General features: G+C 45.1%; 1 protein-coding gene across 3 annotated transcripts in view; it reads left to right on the plus strand.

Moving 5' to 3' along the window:
• The window catches only part of SYCP2L (synaptonemal complex protein 2 like), a 230,406-nt gene that overhangs the window by 199,864 nt on the left and 5,572 nt on the right, over window positions 1–24,970 (plus strand). For all 3 annotated transcript variants that reach the window (XM_040353720.1, XM_040353718.1, XM_040353719.1), the window contains exons 33-34: window positions 14,749–14,848; window positions 21,446–21,504. In XM_040353720.1, the coding sequence (XP_040209654.1) occupies window positions 14,749–14,848; window positions 21,446–21,504 (159 nt within the window). The remainder of the gene's footprint in view (window positions 1–14,748; window positions 14,849–21,445; window positions 21,505–24,970) is intronic.

A 24,970-nucleotide genomic window follows, 5' to 3' on the forward strand; every position in this document is an offset into this window, starting at 1 on the left:
AAGACTCCTGTCTTCTGTCTTACATGTGCCTCCCGTCGGTGCACATGCTTGGCTAAAATGCTGGACTGCGTAAGCTTTGTGAAATAAGCGCTTGATCCATATGGCCTTGAAGGCTCCTTGGATTGGCTCCTTATAGTATCATCAAGGTTGCCACTGGTGGCAGGAGCACTTACTGTATTTTCTCCAGTGGAAGAAACTTAATGAATAGTAGGTTAAGTAATTTCCCTTGCTAACCAAGTAGTGGCCTTTTAATTTTTCCACTTTTCGACTGAGTCCATTGAGGAACGCAGGTCTGACCCCTGATTTTTGATCATGCTCTCGGTACGGCTTTGCTACAAAATTTAAGCTGGCTGGTAGTTGTACTCTAAGCTGGGATAGAGTTTTTTATTTGCCAGTGTCCAGTTCTCCTGTAGTCAGCAGTATAACCTGAAGATTAAGACTTCCTGTGTCTCATTATGGACCGCAAGAAAATGATTTTTCCAGGTGAATGGACACTGGTAGACACAGTCTTAGACAGGAAGTCCGCCCCTGTATAACTCCTCCCATACAGGAAGTACTTTAGTTTTTAGTTTTTGTGTGCAAAGTGGATGGGCACGTTTGTTGAGCCTTTGGGCGCAGGACCCTGCTTAGTAGAATCCTGGACACCACAGTGCTAAGGCATTCCTGCAGGGTGCTGTACAGGTTCAAGGGAGTGAACCCTAAAATATGAAAGGGTATCCAGTCCTTGAAGGTCCCCAAGTGACGGAACCCGCCGTGATGGGTGAAGATTGGGCTCTAAGGGTCAGATCCACAGCCAGCCGCCGTAACTTAAAAATTCCCATTTAATTTACACTGCCGGAAAATTTCTACCTAAGTGCCCGATCCACAAAGCACTTACCTAGAAATTTTCGGCTGTGTAACTTAAATCCGGCCGGCTCAAGGCGTTCCTATTCAAATGGGGCGAGTCCCATTTTAATTAGGCGCGCTCCCGCGCCGGCCGTACTGTGCATGCTCACGACGTCATTTTCCCGACGTGCATTGCGCGGTTTTACGTTACGCCGAGTTTTGTGAATCGCGCCGGGTAAAAAAAGTTGAGTTGGGAAAAAAAAAAAGATACGGCGGGAAAAAAAAAAAATAACAGCGTCGCGGAAAAGAAGGGTCTACTTTTACAAGGTGTACTAACTTTACACTTTGTAAAAGGAGCCCTAATTTTGCGTTTGCAAACTAATACTTACGGAGAAAAAACTAAGCTGAAAAGCTTCGTGGATCTCCGTAAGTGCTAATTTGCATACCCGACGCGGCATTTCAACTTGAAATGCCCCCAGCGGCGGATGCGGTACTGCATCCTAAGATCCGGCAGTGTAAGTCCCTTACACATGTCGGATCTTCTGCCTATCTATTGGAAACTGGGATACGCAGGCGGAACAGCAGATCCGCCTGCGTATCTCTTTTGAGGATCTGGCCCTAAGTTTCTAAGGCTCCCCTGTTCCCTCCTATCTTGGAGCAGAAATGGGTTTAGGATGGGGAAGAGCTAAATGCCAAATAATTCTGTGGAGGGTCTGGCAGATTGCTTCTGAACAATCTGTGCCAGAAGATGTCCAGTTGGTATCGACCTCTCAGCCGCAGAGGCTTTTGATCCAGACTATTATCGCAATGGTTTGTTATGCTGAAAGCAGAGCAGATATACATTTGTGTTCATAAGTTTACATACCCTGGCAGAATTTGATTTAGTGGCCCTTTTTCAGAGAATATGAATGATAACACAAAAACGTTTATTTCACTAATGGTTAGTGTTTGTCTGAAGCCATTTATTATCAATCAACTGTGTTTACTGTTTTTAAATCACAATGACAGCAGAAACTACCCAAATGGCCCTGATCAAACAGGTAAAACACCCCAGTTCTTAATATTGTGTTTTGCCCCATTTAACATCAATGACAGCTTGAAGTCTTTTGTGGTATTTGTGGATGAGGCTCTTTATTGTCTCAGATGGTAAAGCTTCCCCTTGGCAAAAAACTGGCCTGTAAATTATTGGACTGTCTTGCATGAACTGCATATTTGAGATCTCCCCAGGGTGGCTCAATGATATTGAGGTCAGGCGACTGAGAGGGCCACTCCAGTACCTTCACTTTATTCTGCTGTAGTCAATGACAGGTTGACTTGTATAGATGGGTCTTGCTAAAAAAAAAGGTGCATAAAACACAGGGCGACTTACACTGTGAATGCCAGTGTAGCAGTGTACCAACGTCCCGATAATATGTAACTAGGAATAGAGCTGGGCTAATGAGATGGACATGTTTGGTGCGACACTGACACCATACACTCCTGTTGGCTCCCGTTCAGACCGGTTTTCTATGCCCTGCTGGATATTAAGCCTACAAACTATCCAGATTCGTTGGCTACCCATTCCGCATTCATTATTGGGACCCCTTTTGGAGTATTTGTTGTCGCCCGACATAAACCGTTTTTTACCTTTATATTTTTGCGCGCTAGCCCAAAGCTTTTTACACGCATATATCCTGAGGTTTTAAACAATCTGTCATTAGCCTACCAGGCAAGCCAGGTAACATCACTATATATGCCATTTGATTATTCTCGATGGTTTGTTTCACACATTCCTGCGGAGACTTATCGTATTTACCGTTATGCTCCTGATGAAGCGTTTTTTTAACGCGAAACATGTTGAGTAAAAGCGAGTAAAAGCAATCCTCATCACTCCGCATATTCAATACAGTCCCAAGGATCTAAAAGTTTTTATATCATTTCTGGTGCTGTATGATTTCTGTTTCTTTAACATGCATGCATTAGTATTAACTTGAAATTAAATCTCTCCTATGTATGTACTGTGAATAATATGCCGATATTATAGTATCATGTTCACAAAGTTTTGTATATAATTTCATGTTCTGTAAATTTTCTACTTTTTTAAATAAATATACCCATAGTATTTTTACTATATCCACTTGTACCGCCTAAAGTCCATCCCATTAGCCCAGCTCTATTCCTAGTGACAGGTTGACTTGGCCTTGTGTTTTGGATCATTGTCATGTTGAAATGTCCAAGTACGTCCCATGCGCAGCTTCCTGGCTGATGAATGCAAATGTTCCTCAAGTATATTTTGATAGCTTTGCCAGACTGGAGAAAATACTATTTGGCTGGACAGATGTTTTTTGTTCATCTGTGGTTAACGTCGGACGAGGGGGATTCGGCCACAGTGTTGGAAGCGGCGCACTTGGGTTCGTACGAAACTCTGCGGCTGGCCATTCATAGGGGAGTAAAGATGGACCTTCCACTTACTGTTTCTATGAGGCCCTCGATTAAGGCGTGGGAGGCGGCGGTTGCTCTAGCAAACCCCAGTTATAGGGGTTTGTCTCCATCCACTCCACTGTGGATGAATCCTAAATTACCACACTTCTATTCTTTTGAAGATCCTATGGGCTGGGCGACGAGGGGTATCAAGACACTCAAAGATGTCACGATGGATGGAGAGTTGCTTACTTTTGTCCAACTTAAAGCTAGACACGATCTGCCAAACAATCAGTTTTTTCGCTATATTCAATTGCGGCATGCGTTCAAATCTCAATTTAAATTATTGTCCATAGAGTCGGTTCCATCGAGTTTGGAGGAGTTGCTCTCCACAGAGGATCTTCCCAAGACTCTGTCGGTTTCATATAAAAAGCTGTTCGCCACCAGTCCAGGGGCAGTTGTTAGGTGCAGGGACAAGTGGGTGAGTGAGGTTCCCGATATTCAGGGGGAGGACTGGGATGAAATGTGGACACATCCATTCCAACATCTGGTGGCAGCCAGAGACTGGTTAATCCACTTTAAGTTTCTGCATAGGATCTACTATACGCCAGCCAGGCTGGCGACTATTTACCCATCGGTGCCGGCTGAGTGCTGGAGGTGCACTTTTGCTCCTGCAGCGGCGGAACATGTGTTTTGGAGCTGCCCTCGGATCAAGCAGTTTTGGTCGGAGGTCACCTCTTGTATTTCAGCAGTTTTGTTGACCCCTGTCCCGATGACGACTACAGTATGTTTACTGGGATTAGTGTTGGATGTGGTGCCATCCAGGCCTCATCGGACACTGCTCAACATCCTTTTGTTCTACGGACGGAAGGCCATCCTGTTAAAATGGCGTAAACCGGAGGCACCTGATTTGCGCTTTTGGAAGGGCCTGGTTAATTCAATGATGCCGTATTATAAGGCGACTTACCTTTCCAGGGGTTGTAAGAAAAAATTTGACAGGGTGTGGCAGGCTTGGTATAACTCTGACCTGACTGTTGGTTAAGGCCTGATGGCGGATATGGGTTTCCTCATAACTTTCAACACTTCAGATACTGGGTAGGATCGGGTGATGTGGGGTGAAGTGTTTGGATCCTGGGGAGGAGTGGGAGGCGGGACAACTGCCAATTTTCCGGTGGTTTCATGGGAGGGAGAGTGGGAGCTGAGCAAAAAGGGTGGGGGGGGGGAGGTTAGGTTTTTTTGTTAACTTAATTGCGGGTTGTGTACTTAGGCCATGTTGGCCTTCACCGGCCCAGGGTTATGCTGGGTCGGCTGCCTTTTTCGTCATTGTTTTTTGTGTTATCTATAATTGTCAAAATCAATAAAAAAATTTAAAAAAAAAAAAAAGAATTTTTTGATAACATGCTGCATTCATCTTGCCATCAATTTTGACCAAATTTCCTGTGCCTTTTGTAGCGCACACATCAGCGATCAACCTTCATGTTTTACAGTAGAAATGGTGTACCTTTCATCATAGGCCTTGTTGACTCCTCTCCAAATGAAGCGTTTATGGTTGTGGCCAAAAAGCTACATTTTGGTCTCATCACTCTAAATGACTTTGTGCCAGAAGGTTTGAGGCTTGTCTCTGTGCTGTTTGGCGTATTGTAAGTGGGATACTTTGTGGCATTTGTGTAGTAATGGCTTTCTTCTGCAGATTCAAAGTGTCTCCTGCGTATGCATCTTGAAACAGCCACACCACGTGTTTTCAGAGTCCTGTATTTCACCTGAAGTTATTGTGGGTTTTTCTTGCAATTGTGGTTGAAACCTTAGTTGGTCTACCTGACCGTAGTTTGGTTTCAACAGAACCCCTCATTTTCCACTTCTTGATTAGAGTTTGAACACTGCTGATTGGCATTCTCAATTCCTTGGATATCTTTTTATATCCCTTTCCTGTTTTTAGAGTTCAACTACCTTTTCCCGCAGATCCTTTGACATTTCTTTTGCTTTCCCCATGAGTCAGAATCAAGAAACGTCAGTGCAGCACTGGATAAGAGATACAAGGGTCTGTCAGGAGTCCAGAAACTCATTGACCTTTTATCCACACACACCAATTACAAGCAAACAGATCACAGATGAGGATGGTTACTGTTATACCTGAAGGGTTTCACATGTACTGGCACTTTAAGGCTGGCTCCACCCAGCAGTGATGACAAGGGTCAAGGGGCATAGTAGCCATCTTAGAGAGACCACATGTAGGAAGAGATAACCTGTAATGTCCTGAGATGCATGTTCCAGGGTACAGCATGTACTGAATAAACATCCATTGTACCAGCCCAGAGTCTTGTGTCCCTCACAACACAGAGGATATAACAGTGGCGACGAGGATGGGATTTATAAAGTGTCTATCAGTCTGAGAGAGAGACAAAGACATTGTGGATTGTCACCTGGATAAAAGCAATCACAGATCCCAGCAGGAAAATGTCATTAATCGGGACATTAAGTGAGTTTGGAGAACAGACATCCTGGAGTTCCTGGGTTGAGAGACTGGAACAGTATTTCAGTGCAAATGCCATCCCAGACAACAGGCAAGTAGCAGTGTTTCTGACAGTGGTTGGGGCCAAGACATATGACACTCTGAGAGATTTGCTTTCCCCTGTAAAACCAGCAGCTAAGACATTGGCAGAGCTGCTGACACTGCTAGAGGATCACTTCCAGCCTAAACCACTAGAGATTGCAGAAAGATTTCGCTTCTATCAGAGGCAGCAACAGACAGGTGAAGAGATTAAAGCTTATGTGCTCGCCCTTTGCAGACTAGCCTCGACCTGTTCTTTTGGGGACTACCTACCTACTGCACTGAGAGATAAGTTTGTCATGGGACTGAATTGTGAGTCAACACAAAAGAGACTGTTAACAGAGAAAGACCTTACTCTTACAAAGGCAATTGAGATAGCTTCAGTGATGGAAATGGCTGTGAAAGATACAGAGGAATTGAACCCCCAGAGCAGAAGGGAAGAGGTGAAGCAGGAAGTTTTCAGAACAGCAGTCAAGCCAACAGCTGCAAACTGGAAATACAGACCCCCACCAAGCCGGGGGTCAGCTTGCTACCATTGTGGGAATACAGACCATGATAACAAAGTCTGCCGGTTTAAGGATCAGACCTGTCACAATTGCGGTAGGACCGGCCATCTGAAACGAGTTTGCCGTAGCAAGAAGGTGCGAGATAAACAACCTCTGAACCCCAAGACTAAGACATATATGGTGGGAAGATATACATCATCATCTGAGTCAGAGGATGAGCAAGTGCTCCACAGGTTAGACATACATCATATGCATTCAGCACCCTCCGCAATGACTGTAGATGTAACCGTTGAGGGAAAGAAACTCAGGATGGATGTAGACACAGGAGCAGAAGTTTCAGTTATCACCCAGAAACAATGGAGACAACTTCAGACCCGAAAAACTGTCCGCCCAACACCAATCAAACTGCAGACATACTCAAAGCAGATACTCCACCCACTGGGTTACGCAAAAGTAAAAGTATTGTACAAGGGTCAGACAAAGAGACTGCCATTATATATCCTAGAAAATGGGGGACCCCCTCTATTCGGGAGAGACTGGATTGCTCACTTTGGTATGCCAGACATCGCCATAAGTCCCTGTAACACCGTTACCATTCCATTAGGAGATAATGAGGGATGGGTGGTGTCCCTGAAGCAGCGGTTCCCAAAGATTTTTGATGACCAGTTGGGAAAAATAAAGCATGACTGTGTGAGACTCAAGCTGAAACCCAACGCTCAGCCTAAGTTCTTCAAAGCTCGGACAGTACCTTTTGCACTCCGAGCAGGTGTGGAAGCAGAACTAAGTCGGCTGGAGGAACAAGGTGTCATCTCAAAGGTAGAGCACAGCGAGTGGGCATCACCAGTTGTACCGGTAAAGAAATCGAATGGGGACTTGCGCATTTGTGGCGATTTCCGCATGGCACTGAACTCTCAACTGGAAATAGACCAGTATCCCCTACCCAGAGTAGATGACATTTTTGCCTCTCTTGCAGGAGGTCAAAAGTTCACCAAGCTTGATCTCAAACAAGCATATTTACAGTTTGAGGTCCATCCTTCTTCCCGCAAGTTTCTGACCATCTACACCCACAAGGGACTGTATCAATATAATCGGATGGTGTTTGTGGTAGCCTCTGCCCCAGCCATTTGGCAACGAAAAATGGACGAGATTTTGGCGGACATTCCTTTCACTCAGTGCCTGCTAGATGACATGCTCATTACAGGTCGGACCGACCAGGAACACAAGCAGAATGTGGAGCTTGTGTTGGCGAGACTCCAAGAACAGGGTCTGAAAGTGAACTTAGCAAAATGCCAATTCATGGTGCCTAAATTGGAGTTTTGTGGCCACCTTGTGGATGCAGAAGGTATACACACCACGGAAGCCAAGGTTGATGCTTTAGTCAAAGCTCCAGCCCCAACCAACGTCCAGCAGCTGCGATCATACCTTGGCTTGCTGAACTATTACCACAAATTCCTGCCAGATCTGGCACACACCTTGTTTCCGTTGAACAAGCTTTTGGAGAAACACTCCAGATGGGACTGGTCGGCTGCATGCCAATGTGCTTTTGAAGTTTCTAAGCGGAAGCTGTTGGCGTCACGCATGCTCGTGCACTATGACCTCCAGAAGCCTCTCACCTTGGCTTGTGATGCCTCACCCTATGGTCTGGGGGCGGTACTATCTCACATCTTACCAGATGGGTCAGAAAAACCAGTGGCATTTGCCTCCAGGTCTTTGACAAAAGCAGAAAGCAATTACTCACACATTGACAAAGAGGCTCTTGCGCTGATATGGGCAATTAAGAAGTTTCATCTTTACCTGTATGGTAGTGAATTCACCATACTGACGGACCATAAACCACTCCTTCAGATCTTTAGCCCTGACAAAGGCATCTCCCAGACTACTGCGGCCCGCCTCCAACGCTATGCCCTATTCTTGGGGGCATACAGCTACAAAATTCAGTATCGTGGTCATGATGCCAATGCGGACGCTATGTCCCGACTGACAGGGAGGTCCATGGACTCTTCTCCACCGGTCAAGAGTTGTCGTTACACCAGCCTGTCCTTCTTGTCTTCTGGGGAGATAGCAGCCCATACAACCAAGGATACCTTTCTGAAAACCATACTCTCCTGGGTACGTTCCGGTTGGCCTGCAACTGTCACACAGGAGTATGAACCTTATTTCCGTAGGCGTATGGAATTAACTGTGGCTGGCAACTGTGTTTTATGGGGAGACCGAGTGATCATTCCACAGACCCTCCGGAGACACATTCTGGACTTGCTACATACTGGTCATCCCGGGAGCACACGTATGAAACAAAAGGCCAGAGGCTATGTGTGGTGGCCAAACCTAGACTCAGATATCACAACATATGTGAATGCTTGTGCTGGATGTGCACAAACGGCAAGAGACCCTCCTCGAGGGTGCGTCCAGCCCTGGACTTGGCCCACGGTTCCTTGGTTTCGCCTACACTTGGACTTTGCAGGCCCGATCAGAGGACACACCTTCTTGATCATAGTGGACGCCCATTCAAAGTGGCCTGAGGTCATTCCTGTTACTCAGCCAACGACTAAGGCAACGGTTTCCATACTGTTACATCTCGCTGCTACGTTTGGATACCCCAGAGAAATCGTCACAGACAACGGTGCACAATTCACCAGTCAGGAGTTTCAGCATTTCCTGACTGCCCACAACATCAAGCACAAGTTAACCGCACCTTACCACCCGGATACAAATGGTCAAGCAGAGCGGTTTGTGCAGACTTTTAAACGCTACTTCAAAGCTACAGTGGCTGCAAGTAAACAACAGTCCCCGTCACCCCAGCAGCTGGACTCCTTCCTTTCTGCTTACAGAAACACACCACATGCAACCACTGGGAAAACTCCAGCAGAACTCCTTCTGGGGCGGCAGCCATGGACTGTTTTGGATATGCTCCGCCCTCAAACAGTCCAGGAACATGTACTACAGTCCCAAGACAAGATGGTCAAACACAACGAGCTCCCCCGATTCACAGCCCAACGGTTTCAAATGTAGGATTCGGAAAGGGGGAGGAAGCCGAATCCTACATTTGAAACCGCAGATTGGCGGTGATAAGTCCGCAGCCTCAGTGCCGGGTGGGCACCCTTGGAAGTAAGAGGCCATTTGGCTGTTTTTATGTGTTTTTTAATACTTTTAATAAACGTTATTACGCTATTGGCTTTCCTGGCTTTCTTCTGAACTTTTGAACTCGTCTCCAACAGAGCCCTCCAGCTCTGGTCCGGAGGTCTGTTTACCCTCTGAGCTGGGGGATCCCTTCTTGGCCCCGCCTGTACCCATTCCGGCCAGCCCAGTATCCTCCGGTCCCGAATCGCTGGATGCCCGGCCTCAACGATACTGTCGCCCTCCTGACCGGTTTCAGTTGCAAGAGCGGTTACGAGACTTTCGACGGGGCCGACGGAAGTGATCCGATGACATATTAACCCCGCAACGGTTCCTGGAAGCTTGAAGTCCCATAATTCTCCTGTGTTTGGAGGACTGTTATTGGACAGCTATCAGTTAATGTTTTGTGCCTGTTATTGTTTTGTTGTGTTTTTGTTTTTTTTTGTTTTTGTTTTTTTTTAGGGATGGATGGAAGGTGTTATACCTGAAGGGTTTCACATGTACTGGCACTTTAAGGCTGGCTCCACCCAGCAGTGATGACAAGGGTCAAGGGGCATAGTAGCCATCTTAGAGAGACCACATGTAGGAAGAGATAACCTGTATTGTCCTGAGATGCATGTTCCAGGGTACAGCATGTACTGAATAAACATCCATTGTACCAGCCCAGAGTCTTGTGTCCCTCACAACACAGAGGATATAACAGTTACCTTTTAAATTGTCATTCAAACCCCATTGTGTCAACTTGTGTGCATGTCATCAGACCAAAATCACCACGGTATGTAAACTTTTCATCAGGGTCATTTGGGTAGTTTCATTGTGATTTTAAAAAGAGTCCACCCCTATATTGATTTGATTGATAATAAATGGCTTCAGCCAAACACTAAACATGAGTGAAAAAAAAGTTTTTGTGTTCTATATTTTCTCTGAAAAATGCAAGAAATCATAAATTCTGCCAGGGTATGTAATCTTATGAGCATAACTGTACCTCGAGTGCTGTATTTTTCTGTTGATGCCTTGAAGGACTGAATACAGCAGGTTTCTCATTTGGCTCTCCTATCTGTACACATGCGCAGACTTTTGTGGCTTAAGAACTGGTCAGCCGAGCTTCCTGTGAAGAGAAGAACCAGGTGTCCCTTGTTTAAAACCTCAGGGACTGCTTCCTCAGGTGTCTCAGTGCCAAGGCAGTTCCGCCGCCAACAGAGTGATAGAGCCAGGGGCAAGCTGCAAAGCCAGGGCAAGAAAAAACCCTGGGTCCACACCCTATCAGGTGGTGGGAATGCTGCTGCCTTTTGCGGACATTTGGAGAACAGTGGTTCAGGACGAGTGGGTCACCTTGACAGTATCCCGTGGTTTCAAGCTGGAATTAGCAGGGGGTTCCCCCGCAAAGGTTTCTAAGATCCATTATTTCCTTGTATCCTCTGAAGAGAAACAAATTGTTTCAGGCACTAGATCATTTAGCGCATCAGGGAGTGATTACACAGGTTCCTGCATCTGAAAGGGGCGCAGGGTTTTATTCGAACCTGTTCACGGTTCAAAAATCAAACAGGACACAAGACCCATTTGGGATCTAAGATATGTGAACCAGCATCTATTAATCCATTCCTTTCCAATGGAGTCTGTCCGCTCAGTAGTAGCCTCGCTCCAAATGGGAAACTTCTTAGCCCCTCATCGATATCAAGGACACGTATTTACACATACCTATCTTTCAACCTCATCAAAGGTTCCTGCGATTTTCAGACGAGGAACGTCAATTCCAGTTTGTGGCTCTGCCCTTCGGGCTTGCCACAGCACCCCGGGTGTTCACAAAGGTAGTAGCACCAGCACTGGGTCTTTTAAGGGCCCAGGGAATCTTGATGCTCGGACACCTGGACAATCTCCTGCTCAGAGATGACTCACTATAGGCTCTAGAACAGAGCATAGCCTGTGGTATTTAGAAAGCCTGGGCTGAGTCATAAATATGGAAAAGTCAGACTTGAGACCAGCTCAAAGTCTGAAGTATTTAGATCTAATCCTAGATGCGGTCCAGGCAAGGGTATTTTTGCCACCTGTAAAGGATCTGTGCCCTATAGGATCATTTGTTGCGCAGGATTCAGAGAGGGGGTTCCAGTCAGTCTGGTGGCACCACTTCCACACTGCTCTGATCTACTGTCTCAAGGTCCTATATTCCACCCCAATTTACAGTCTCTAAATTTGATGGCATGGCTATTGAAGCCAGGGTGCTGAAGGATCGTGACAGCCCAGGACTGGTGGTGTCTACCCTAGTGAATGCTAGGAAGATTTATCATAAGGTTTGGAAGACTTTATATTGCTTGGTGTCGAGCTAGAAAATGGAATGCTCACAAATACATGATTGGGGGAATTCTCTCTTTTCTACACGGCTGTGAAAATCAGATTGGCTTTGAGTGCAATCCGTGGTCAGATTTTGGCCCTGCCAGTATTCTTTCAAAGACCTTCAACCTTCCTTTCGCTGGTCCTAACCTTTATGCAGGCGGCAACTAATTTTCTTCCACCCATTAGGTCACCTATGTGTTCTTGGGACTTAAATGTGGTGCTGTCTTTGTTACAGAAACAATCATTTGAACCTATCAAGGAAATTCCATTAGTCTTACTGTCACGCAGTAGCCTTCCTTATGGCCATGACCTGGGCTAGAAGGGTGTCTGGATCGGTGGCCCCTTTCATGTAGGGAACCATACCTAATCCCTCACCACGACAAGGTAGTGTTGTGTCTTATTCCATCCTTATTACCAAAGGTGGTGTCAGCCTTTAATTTAAATCCGGACATTGTTTTGCCTTTTTTTTTTCTCTCAGCCTCATTCGTCAGAAAAGAGACAACTGCATTCCTTGGACCTTGTCCGGACAGTCAGAGTTTTTGTCTAGATCTGTCGATATCTAAGGATCAGACTCCTTTTTTGTTTTGCCAGAAGGACCCGACAGCTTCCAAAGCTTCCATTGCCAATTGGGTCCGCCAGTTGGTCATTCAGGCCTATGGTCTGAAAGGTAATGCTCCTTCCTTCAGGGTGAGCGCTAATTCTACCAAGGGTGTAGGAACCTCCTGGGTTTTTTACCATCAGGTATCTGTGACTCAGATTTGTAAGGCTGCTACCTGGTCTTTAGTGCATATGTTCACAAGATTTTATCAGGTAGATGTTGGAGCAGCTGAAGATTCAGCTTTCAGCCGTAGTGTACAACAGGCTGCCGTTTAAAGTCTGATGGCTATTTTTTGTTTGGCAGGGTGTCTCCCTCCCCTCAAGGCTATTGCTCTGGAACATCCCAGTAAGTAATGAGTAATAGCCTAACTCTGTGTCCCGTGATGTATGATAAAGAAAATAGGATTTTTTTTGTCATACTTACCTGTAAAATCATTTTCTTTGAATACATCACTGGACACAGAGGTCCCTCCCGTATTTTGAGGATTCAGTGCTTGTTACAAAACTGAAGTACTTTCTGTATAGGAGAGGTTATATAGGGGCGGACTTCCTGTCTAATGCCGCATACACACGATCATTTTTCGTCATGAAAAAAAACTCGTTTTTAAAAACGTCATTTAAAATGATCGTGTGTGGGCTGCACATCGTTTTTCAGTTTCTGAAAAACGACGACAAATTTTTTCGAACATGCTGCATTTTTTAATGTAGTTTTAAAAAATGTTGTTTTTCGAGTTGTAAAAAATGATCGTGTGGGCTAAAACGACGTTTTAAACCCACGCATGCTCAGAAGCAAGTTATGAGATGGGAGCGCTCATTCTGGTAAAACTACCGTTCATAATGGAGTAAGCACATTTATCACGCTGTAACAGACAAAAAAGCGTGAATTGTCTTTTACTAACAAGGAATCGGCTAAAGCAGCCCAAAGGCGAATAGAACTTCCCCTTTAGAGTGCCGTTGTACGTGTTGTTCGTCACGGCGCTTTGTTCATAATTTTTTTTAAATGATGCTGTGTGGGCAACGTCGTTATTAATGATGAAGTTGGAAAACATCGTTTTTTGGACATGCTGAAAAACATTTTTTTTTTTTCATGCCGAAAAATTATCATGTGTACGCGGCATAAAACTTTGTCACCAGTGTCTATTTACCTAGAGATGGTGTATAACTCAGTAGGTAATGAATAATAGCCTAACTCTGTGTCCCGTGATGTATTTAAAGAAAAGGATTTTACAGGCAAATATGATGAAAAATTCAGAGTGAAATCTTTGGTTGTGTTGCAGATCCATTTTTTACCAGTAGATGAAAATTAAACCTTGTTGCAAGAGGGGATAGGAAATCATAAGTGAAATTACAGAAACAGAGCTTTAGCTGTCATTTTTGTTACTCATGAAATGATGAATACTGTTCCCATGATTTCCGGTAAAAGGGCGTTGAGCTGTGCACATGTGTGCCTGCAGGTATGAGTATGGTAGTTCATATAAGATACTGCTTTTCTATACACCGATTGATCATAACCTTATGACCACCCACCTAATATTGTGTAGGTCCCCCTTTTATCACCAAAACACAACCCTTTTGCCTCCAAAACAGTCCTGCCTTATCAAGGTATGGACTCCACAAGACCGCTGAATAAATGCAGTAGTATTTGGCACAAAGTCGTCAGTAGCAGATGCTTCAAGTCCTGTAAGGTGCAAGGTGGGGTCTCCATGGATCGGACATGTTTTTCCAGTGCATCTTATAGATGCTCGATTTGTATTGAGACCTGGAGAATTTGGCCAACTCAGCACCTTAAAGTTGTTGTGTTCCTCAAACCATTCTAGAACCGTTTTTGCAGTGTGGCAAGGGGCACTATCCTACTGAAAGAGGCCACTGCCATCAGGGAATACCGTTTCCTAGAAGGGTTGTGCTTGGTTGGCAACAATGTTTACATCGGTGGTATGCGTCAAAGAACATCCACATTAATGGCAGGACCCAAGGTTTCCCAGCAGGACATTGCCCAAAGCATTACACTGTTTCCTTCTTCACATATTGCATCCTGGTGCCATCTCTTCCCGGGGTAAGCACACGCAACTGACCATCCACATGGTGTGAAAGAAAATGTGGCTCATCACACCAGACAACCTTCTTTCAATGCTCTGTGGTTCTGATGCTCACGTGTCCATTTTAGACACTTTTGGCTGTGGCCACAAGTCAGCATGAGCACCCTGAGCAGTTTATATAACAAACTGCTGTGCTTATTTTTTCTGCTTTTAACACATGAACTTCATGGACAACATGTTTTCTATAATCCATGTTCTACACCTAACCTGCCACTGGTCAAAATGTTATGGTTGATTTATGTAGTTCTACTTTATATTTTGCAGAAAAGTATAATATATGTGCATGTAGAAATTGGATATTGTATTTTCTACTTAGCATTTTTTATTCTAGAACTCGTAAGCTGAACCGCTTTCATGAGATTGTAGTGCAAGAACTTTCTACACTTGAGGCTGACACACAGGCTTTAAGAGAGCTGGAGAAAGAGACATTGGTAAGTCCATGATTGCTTGTCAATAAGCACCTGAAAATGTTTTTATCTTCAAAAGTAACTGTGTATAGCTAGCTTTGCTACATTGGAAATGTTCATGCTTCTAGTTGGCAGAACAAGATTGCATCGGTTTAAAGTTTAATTATACTAGCACTGGTTGGTTTTAAATCGGCAATAAATATCAGGCAGTTTCAGACACACATTCATGAAGTTTTTATCACAAAGGTGTTTTTTTTTTGAGAGTGAAGAAATTGCCACGTGTATGGCCAGCAATAACGTGGTTGTAAAGGCCAAAGGGGTTTTATTTTTTTTTATTTTTTTTTTACTTAGATATTAAGGGAATTATTTTTATTTTAAAGAACATGTCATACTTACCTGCTCTGTGGTGCACAGAGCAGCCCTGAACCTCCTCTTCTCCGGTCCCCCTGCCCCCCCCCCCTTCTGCAGAGTGACCCCAGAGAAAGCAGCTTGCAATGGGGGCACCTAGGCACGCTGGCTCTGAGCTGCTGATCTGCGTGTCTACTCACACAGCCATAGCTCGGCCCTGCCCCCTCTTTCTCCTCATTGGCTCACTGGCTGTGATTGACAGCAGCAGAAGCCATGAGGGGCAGTCCCTGGAGAGCTGAGGCTCTCAAGCACATTGCTGGTTTGTGATGGGGCTCGGGTAAGTATTGGGGGGGCTTCTGCACACAGAGGTTTTTTACCTTCATGCATGTATGTAAAAAGCTTGAGCCTTAATAACCACTTTAGGGTAAAAAAAAAAAAAATTACCTGTGCCTGATCTTATGGTGAGGTCAGGAGATTGTGAAGGCCATGGCAAAACCTTCAGTTTATGCCTCTTGATATAATCCCCTGTGGATTTTGAGGTGTGTTTAGGATCATTATCCATTTGTAGAAGCCATCCTCTCTTTAACTTCAGCTTTTTCCCAGATGGCATCAAGTTACCATCCAAAATTTGCTGAGATTTTATTGAATCCATGTTTCCTTCTACTCGTGAAATGTTCCCTGTGCCACTGGCTGCAATACAACCCCAAAGCATGATTGATCCACCCCCATGCTTAACAGTTGGACAGAGGTTCTTTTCATTAAATTCTGTGCCCTTTCTTCTCCAAGCGTACCTTTGCTCATTCCAGCCAAAAAGTTCTATTTTAACCTCATCGGTCCACAGAACTTGTTTCCAAAATGCATCAGGCTTGTCTATATGTTCATTTGCAAAGTTCAAACACTGATTTTAGTGGTGAGGACGTAGAAGAGGTTTTCTTCTGATGACTCTTCCATGAAGACCATATTTGTACAAGTATCTCTTTATAGTGGAATAGTGTACCACAACTCCAGTGTCTGCCAGATCTTTCTGGAGGGATCGTGCAGTCAAACGTGGGTTTTAAAATTGCTTTTCTCACAATCCTGCGAGCTGTTCTGTCTGATATTTTTCTTGGTCTTCCATATCTTGCTTTAACTTCCACTGTTCCTGATGACTGCTATTTCTTAATTACATTCCGAACAGAGGATATTGACATCTGAAAATGCTTTGCTATCTTCTTATAGCGTTCTCCAGCTTTGTGAGCGTCAACTATTTTCAGTTTCAGTTTTCTAGACAACTGCTTAGAAGAACCCATGGTGCTGATTGTTGGGGCAAGGTCAGATGAGTCTGGGCATTTAAAACCTTTGAGATTGACATCACCTGGTCTTCCCAGACGATGATTGAGAACAATCCATGACACTGGCAGGTCTCAGCTTTGCAAAGGGAGCAGTGCATGCTATAAATTCTGCAGGGTGCCCAAACTTTTGCAGACACCATTTTTTTGTTTTCTTTAATTTTGAAAGGGTAAATGATGGAAATAAAATCTAATTTTGTTTTACATATTATAAGAATGTCTAATCTGTAATTTGATGCCTTTTGGAGATTTTTCCATCTTTCCTTGGCTTCGTTATGCACATTAATACAAATTTTTACCTGGGGTGCCCAAACTTTCTATCCACACTGTACCAGACCCTTACCTGAGCATGTAGCCCAGCAGGACAGTAAGGGGCCTCTTCCGCACAACCCTGGCCGCTGGTTGTGGGCGGGGGGCTTATCAGTATCTGAAAGCCCCCTTATTTAACCACTTGCCTACAGGGCACTTTTACCCCCTTCCTGCCCAGACCAATTTTCAGCTTTCAGCGCTGTCACACTTTGAATGACAATTGCGCGGTCATGCAACGCTGTACCCAAATTAATTTGTTTTTATTTTTTTCCCACAAATAGGGCTTTCTCTGCGGTTTTTATTTCTTGCGCTATAAACAAAAGAGGGACAAGTTTAAAAAAAAAACAATACTTTTTACTTTTTTCTATAATAAATATCCATTTAAAAAAAAAAAAAATGTCCTCAGTTTAGGCCGATGCGTATTCTTCTACATAAGCGTATATTATATTGATTGGTTTGTGTAAAAGTTATAGCGTCTACAAAATACAGTAGGTGTTTGTGATATTGTGCTTTTAGCACGACAGCGTCGCGCTGATACTCGGCGACATGGTGCCGAGATCTCGCACTCACTGGAATAGTGACAGCACATCCCAGCAAGCGCGTCATAGAAGCGACGGGAGATCCGACTTGGATTCCCGCCAATTCTACACGTGTGCGTCGTTTGTTATGAATCCTGAGGGGGAAGTCCCCGCCGGATTTTAAATAAAAATCCGGCATGGGTCCCCCCCTCAGGAGCATACCGGGCCCTTAGGTCTGTTATGGGTTGTAAGGAGAGCCCCCCTATGCCGAAAAAAACGGCGTAGGGGGTCCCCCTACAATCCATACCAGACCCGTATCCAAAGCACGCCACCCGGCCAGCCAGGAAGGGAGTGGGGACGAGCATGCCCTCAACATGGGGGGGTTGGGTGCTCTGGGGCAGGGGGGCGCACTGCGGCCCCCCCACCTCAGAGCACCCTGTCCCCATGTTGATGAGGACAGGGCCCCTTCCCGACAACCCTGGCCGTTGGTTGTCGGGGTATGCGGGCGGGAGGCTTATCGGAATCTGGGAGCCCCCTTTAATAAGGGGGCCCCCAGATACCGGCCCCCCACCCTAAGTGAATGAGTATGGGGTACATTGTACCCCTACCCATTCACCTGCAAGAAAAGTGGTAAAAACACAAATAAACCACACAGTGTATTAAAATATTTTATTAGTCTGCTCCGGAGGCCGCCCCCTGTCTTCTTTATTAGCTCTTTTACCAGGGGGAGCTTCTTCTTTGACGTCTTCGGGTGGGTGGGGGCCGCCGTCTGGTTCTCTTCCACCGCCGGGGGGGGGGTGGCTTTTAAAAAAGCCCCCACCCCCCCGGCGGGTTTCCTCCGGCGTCTTCGGCGGGGCTCTTCTTCTTCCGCTATCCCGACGGGTCTTCTCCGCTATCCGGGGGGTCTCCTTCTATGTTCGCCGCTCTCCGCTGTTGACTCATCGCACCCCGGTTCTTCGTCTCGCAGTCCGGTCCCTTCTTCCGTGCTGTACGTCTTCTTCCGTGCTGTGAGTTCTTCTTCCGCGCTGTGACGTCATGTTCTTCACTTCTCTTCTTCTCCCGATGTTGACACGCCGGTCTTCCTCGCTGAAATGACGGATGCGCGCCTTGCATCGGACCTATATAGGCCTCACAGTCCCATCATGCTCTGTACCTACCCATGTGATACCTACCCACGTGGTAGGTATCACATGGGTAGGTACAGAGCATGACGGGACTGTGAGGCCTATATAGGTCCGATGCAAGGCGCGCATCCGTCATTTCAGCGAGGAGGACCGGCGTGTCAACATCGGGAGAAGAAGAGAAGTGAAGAACATGACGTCACAGCGCGGAAGAAGAACTCACAGCACGGAAGAAGACGTACAGCACGGAAGAAGGGACCGGACTGCGAGACGAAGAACCGGGGTGCGACGAGTCAACAGCGGAGAGCGGCGAACATAGAAGGAGACCCCCCGGATAGCGGAGAAGACCCGTCGGGATAGCGGAAGAAGAAGAGCCCCGCCGAAGACGCCGGAGGAAACCCGCCGGGGGGGTGGGGGCTTTTTTAAAAGCCACCCCCCCCCCCGGCGGTGGAAGAGAACCAGACGGCGGCCCCCACCCACCCGAAGACGTCAAAGAAGAAGCTCCCCCTGGTAAAAGAGCTAATAAAGAAGACAGGGGGCGGCCTCCGGAGCAGACTAATAAAATATTTTAATACACTGTGTGGTTTATTTGTGTTTTTACCACTTTTCTTGCAGGTGAATGGGTAGGGGTACGATGTACCCCATACTCATTCACTTAGGGTGGGGGGCCGGTATCTGGGGGCCCCCTTATTAAAGGGGGCTCCCAGATTCCGATAAGCCTCCCGCACGCATACCCCGACAACCAACGGCCAGGGTTGTCGGGAAGGGGCCCTGTCCTCATCAACATGGGGACAGGGTGCTCTGAGGTGGGGGGGCCGCAGTGCGCCCCCCTGCCCCAGAGCACCCAACCCCCCCATGTTGAGGGCATGCAGCCTGGTACGGCTCAGGAGGGGGGGGGGCGCTCGCTCGTCCCCACTCCCTTCCTGGCTGGCCGGGTGGCGTGCTTTGGATACGGGTCTGGTATGGATTGTAGGGGGACCCCCTACGCCGTTTTTTTCGGCGTAGGGGGGCTCTCCTTACAACCCATAACAGACCTAAGGGCCCGGTATGCTCCTGAGGGGGGGACCCATGCCGGATTTTTATTTAAAATCCGGCGGGGACTTCCCCCTCAGGATTCATAACAAACGACGCACACGTGTAGAATTGGCGGGAATCCAAGTCGGATCTCCCGTCGCTTCTATGACGGCTCTGTCTCCATCGCGGCAAGCCAGCTCGGCGCTGGCTCCCGCGATGGGGCTCGTAGGTGCTCAATCTCGCCGAGAAAGAGAGCGAGATTGACACAAAATCGGGTTCACCTACTGTAGGGGATAGATTTATAGCATTTTTGGCGATGGCGGCGATCAGCGATTTTTATCGTGACTGCGATATTGCGGCGGACACATCGGACACTTTTGACACATTTTTGGGACCATTCACATTTATACAGTGATCCCTGCTATAAAAATGCATTGATTACTGTATGAATGTGACTGGAAGGGAAGGGGTTAACACTAAGGGGCAATCGCGGGTCCCCAGGGACCATCGCTGCCACCGGGCACCGGGCACAGTGACGCGGCGGGCGTGGCTTTTAAAGGCGCAACGTCATACAACGTCCACCCAGAACAACAGGGTCTTCCTCCTGCCGTCTTTTGACGGCGAGCGGTTAACACCTACTCATTCACCAAAAAAGTGTCCTAAATAAAAACAAAGACAGTTTTTGAAAATTTCTTTATTTAAAAAAAAAAAACAATGTCCCCTGAAGTAAATCCAGCCATCTGTCACGATGAACGCCGCTGCTGCTGACAATAGGGTTTAATGAAAGAAAACTCTGCTCCAGTCGGAGCCGCTGTATTAACCATGCAAGGTTAGTCCAGTGATTTCCACCACTGAGTTGTTGTGTTCTAACAGGGGGACGTTGTATGACGTTGCGCCTTTAAAAGCCACGCCCGCCGCGTCACTGTGCCCGGTGCCCGTGCCCGGTGGCAGCGATGGTCCCTGGAGACCCGCGATTGCCCCTTAGTGTTAACCCCTTCCCTGCCAGTCACATTCATACAGTAATCAATGCCTTACGGCTTCACTGCCCGATTCTCTACTGCGCATGCGTGAATGAATGATGTCTCTTGGGACACCGCTCCCCCATTCCACGGGAGGCAGCCGTGGAACAGAAGAAAGAAGACGGACCGTGGATCAGGAAGTGGCAGATTAGGACGATCTGCCTAGCAACAGGCACTTCAGGTATGTATAAAAAAATATATATATATATATATTTTTTTTTTGCAGAATTTAAAAAAAAAAAAAAATCTTGGTGGAGCTCTGCTTTAAGGTTCACAGGTCCCCTCTGTGAATATATTTGGGATTTGGTTACTGCTTCTCTACAAACTGTACTATGCAGGGAGTTGGAGGGATTATTCTCCTGGGCTGGCCAATTTTTCCTTTACCACTTCCAGCTCTGATAGTTTGACCTGGTGATTTAGTTGTGCCAGTCAGGTATTTCAGAAAAAAGCCCACCTTTTTCACATACCACTTTAAGCTGGCCATACACTAGTAGATTTACAAAAGAATGTTTGTATAAGAATGCATACAAACATTTGTATTAACAGTCTCCATACATGCAATGACTTGGTGAATGGTGTTCAAAAGTACTTCAAAACTTAGTTTGCTTCTAACATTCAATTTTGCACTGTCAGAAATTGATTCCAGAAATAATTTCCATCCTGCTCTTTGGAAAATGCTTATCCCTGCAGTTGAAAATGAATGTTGATTTGATTTCAATAACAGCTAAAAAAAATTGGGGCAAAAAATCTAAAATGTGTAACTTTTGAACTAAATTCTACTAGTGTATAGACCATTTTAGTCTGTCTGAAACTAGCCTAGAATGTTTGGAAAGTGATGCTCCAGCTGGTTACCACCTACGTTTAAAAAAAGAGCAGGCTGGCCTATTTGGGACTCTAAAATGTTTTTGTTGTTCTACTCTTTAATACAACACTGATCATTTCCTTCTACTTTTTTCTTGAACAGGAAATTTGGGAGAACCAAACTTTGAAAGTTAAACAGTTTTGTGTAAATCAATCAAAAAGGTAAGCATAGTAATGTTATACAGGAAATATCCAGTTTTGTTTAAAGCGTTTGTTAGGTAAAAAAAAGTCTGCTATAGTTTCCGCTGATATAGAACCGTAAGCTTCCCAGTGCATGTCATTTATAAGAATATGCTGTATAATGTCTTACTTCAGAGAGCCATTCGTCACACAGTTTACTGTACCCTGGTCTCCTCTCCCGATGCGATGGCTGCAGGGGGAAGTGCTGGGAAAGCTGACGTGAGGAGAGGAGGCAAACCGCTTCATGAGCGCAGATCAGCGCTCTGAAGTAAGCCAGTATACAGTATTATTTATAAAGGACATGCACTGGAGAGCTTGGTGTGCTATATCAGTGGGAACTATGGAAGAAAAAGGCTGTTATATTTAGAGCATGTTAGGCGGATCGGGGAGCAGACAGGCAGGGAGGGGGGTGAAGGAGTACAGAGGGAGACACAAGAGAGTAGGGCTGCGGATGCACATACGCTTACCATGGTGTCAGGGCTCGGCAGCCCTGATTATCATGGTCAGTTTACAGGGGGGGGGGAGAGAAACTGGCAATATCAGTCAGGTACTGTGCTGTATAGCATGATTTAAAGAGAAAGGATCAATATTTATTTATTTTTGGTAACAAACGCTTTAAGTATTTATATATTGATATTTAATCATAACCAAAGCATCCCAATAATCAGGTTAGAGAATTGCAAGTCCGCTAGACCACAACGTCTTCATGTGTAATCGAAGTAAGAGCGCTACCTTGTGTTATGCTTAATACATCAATATCACAAAGCAAACTAACAATAATATCATTAACCATATAAATCAATAATAATATAATGAAAATAGTCTATTAAAAATTCAAGTTCATGAACTTCAAACTTTGCAGTGCTGCTTCAAAAATTTCCAATATGTGCAATATAAAGTGCCAAGTGCTGAAAAGATAATCTGTGTTCCCCTCTGTGTGCCCTCTTGCTCACCAGAAATCCAAGACTCCCATAACAGAAGTCACAAGCGCTCGGAGGGATGGCTGGGCTCTGTGGTCCCACGTGCTGTCGCCAACTGCACCGCGCGTTGTTCAGAAATCCAGGACTCCCAAGACAGAAGCGCTTTGTAGTCCCACGAGCTTTGTCTCCAACTGTAACATGCATTTTTCTCAATGGATCCTCATGGATATGGAAAAATGGCAAAGAGAGCAATATAGCATAATTCTGTTGGTTTATTGCATGAACTTGCACCTCACCGACGGGAAATTACGTCACCACCCACAGTTACCAAAGCACGTGGGACCACAAAACCCAGCCATCCTCCCAAGCGCTTGTGACTTCTGTTATGGGAGTCCTGGATTCCTGGTAAGTGAGAGGGCACATTGGTTATCTTTTTAGCACTTGGCACTTTATATTGCACATATTGGAAAATTTTGAAGCAGCACTCCAAAGTTTGAAGTTCATGAACTTGAATCTTTAATGGGCTATTATTATATCATCATTGATTTATATGGTTAAAGTTATTTTGCTTTTAAATATTGATGTTTTGGTACACGAGGTAGCACTCTTTATTTCATTACACATTTAAAGGCACTTGCACTTTGAGAGCAGCAACCCTTATAGTGTTCACATACTCACTAATACGGCTTTCACAAATCACCTATCTATTAGCGCAGGAATTTATAGGTGTGTTGAACCAATTTATATTCTCATTTATCATTGTTTGTGTACATATGTTTATAATTTTCTGTAGTTTTTTTTTTCCTATAAAAATGTTTAGCTGTATTCCAGCTATGGCAATTATTTCCAGATAGTACATATGTATGTGTGTCCCATAGTTGTGGGATCCCTATGAAATGTGGTAGTTACTGTAGTATGCATGTAGTAGTCCCATGCTGAGCGGCTGACCTGGTACGTTGTGAACACAGAAGGTTGCTCATGTGGCATGGACACTATTCAAGGAACATTTTGCATTTTCCAAATGAATGAAAAGCATTCACTTATTGGAAGTGGAGAAGGTGGGGTGGTTACATCACAATCTCCACCTCATCCAATCAGGGGACACCTTTTCAGTGCCTACTACATACAGTGATTTCCAGCTTTAGGGGTAGTCCCACAGATATGACACATACATATTTACTTTGGTCAAAGCATACTTGGAATTCAGCTTGAAGTCACAGATAAGTTTTGTTGTATAATTGTTACTTTGTCACACTGAATACCTATTTAAGCCTCTCTTTCTTACTAGTTTACTTTATTTAATGAAATCTTGTTTTATCTCCACCATTTTCTTTCCATCTGTAGTGGCTTCCTTTTCTGCCCTCCACAATAGACCTAACTCATAGAAACTAAGGCCTCGTACACACGATAGGATCGCCAGAGGACAATGATCTGAAGGACCGTTTTCATCAGTCCAAACCGATCGTGTGTAGGCCCCATAGGTTATTTAACCTTCGGTCAAAAAAATGAGAACTTGCTTTAAAATAGAAAATTTAAAATTGAACCGATGGACGCCTAACCGATCGGTCAAAACCGATCGTTAGTATGCAAAAGCATTGTTTAAAAACCCGCGCATGCTCAGAATCAAGTCGACGCATGCTTGGAAGCATTGAACTTCGTTTTTTTCAGCACGTCGTGTTTTACGTCACCGCGTTCTGACATGATCGGTTTTTGAACTGATGGTGTGTACGCACGACGGACCAGACAATGGTCCTTTAGACAGTTAAGGTGGACCTTTTTTTTTGCTATCAAATTTGTTTTTATTTAAGAAAAAAAGTTTTACAGTTTGCTATAAGAAAAATAAATAAAATAAAAAAGACCCAGAACACTACATGCAAGGAGCAAACTTTTCCCCATAGCCATATACATTGTGTGCATACCCAAAATTATTACAGGTATATACCTTGTATAACTGGAAATGTCTGATCTGCTGATATATGCTGCTGTGTGAGGGAGATTGATAGAACTGGTACATACTGTATATTCCACTCCTCGTGATAAATCATATTTTTGCATGTTGAAACTTCCTCCCCTCCTCTGGACCAAAGGAGCTGACATCTGCAATCCGTTTTCTGGAAAATCACTTTACATTCTGTATGTGAGGTTACACATTGTGAGGGAGTATGAGTGAGGCATTACCACATATGAACTTTTTATAAAAGTCTGTGGATTACCAACCTATATCCATGCTCCTCCCGTGGGCCAGTTGTGTACAGACCATCACACTCCAGGATTGGTGCCCCTTACTATTGGAACATTGTCCTTTCAAATACAGTGCTTTCAGGACTAATCCCCTTGTGCATTCATCACGGCCACTTTCTACAGTTTGTTAGATTTTGGATAGCCATTACCTATCAAGCTGGCTGTCCCAATATCCTTACTTATATATATATATATATATCAAATAGAAATATGAGTAATAGCTCATTTTTGACACAAGTTTCAACCAATAACGTGTGTGAAGATACAGAAACTAAAGTACTACCTGT

The sequence above is a fragment of the Rana temporaria genome, chromosome 5, assembly GCF_905171775.1.
Source record: "Rana temporaria chromosome 5, aRanTem1.1, whole genome shotgun sequence".
In the NCBI taxonomy this organism is placed as follows: domain Eukaryota; kingdom Metazoa; phylum Chordata; class Amphibia; order Anura; family Ranidae; genus Rana; species Rana temporaria.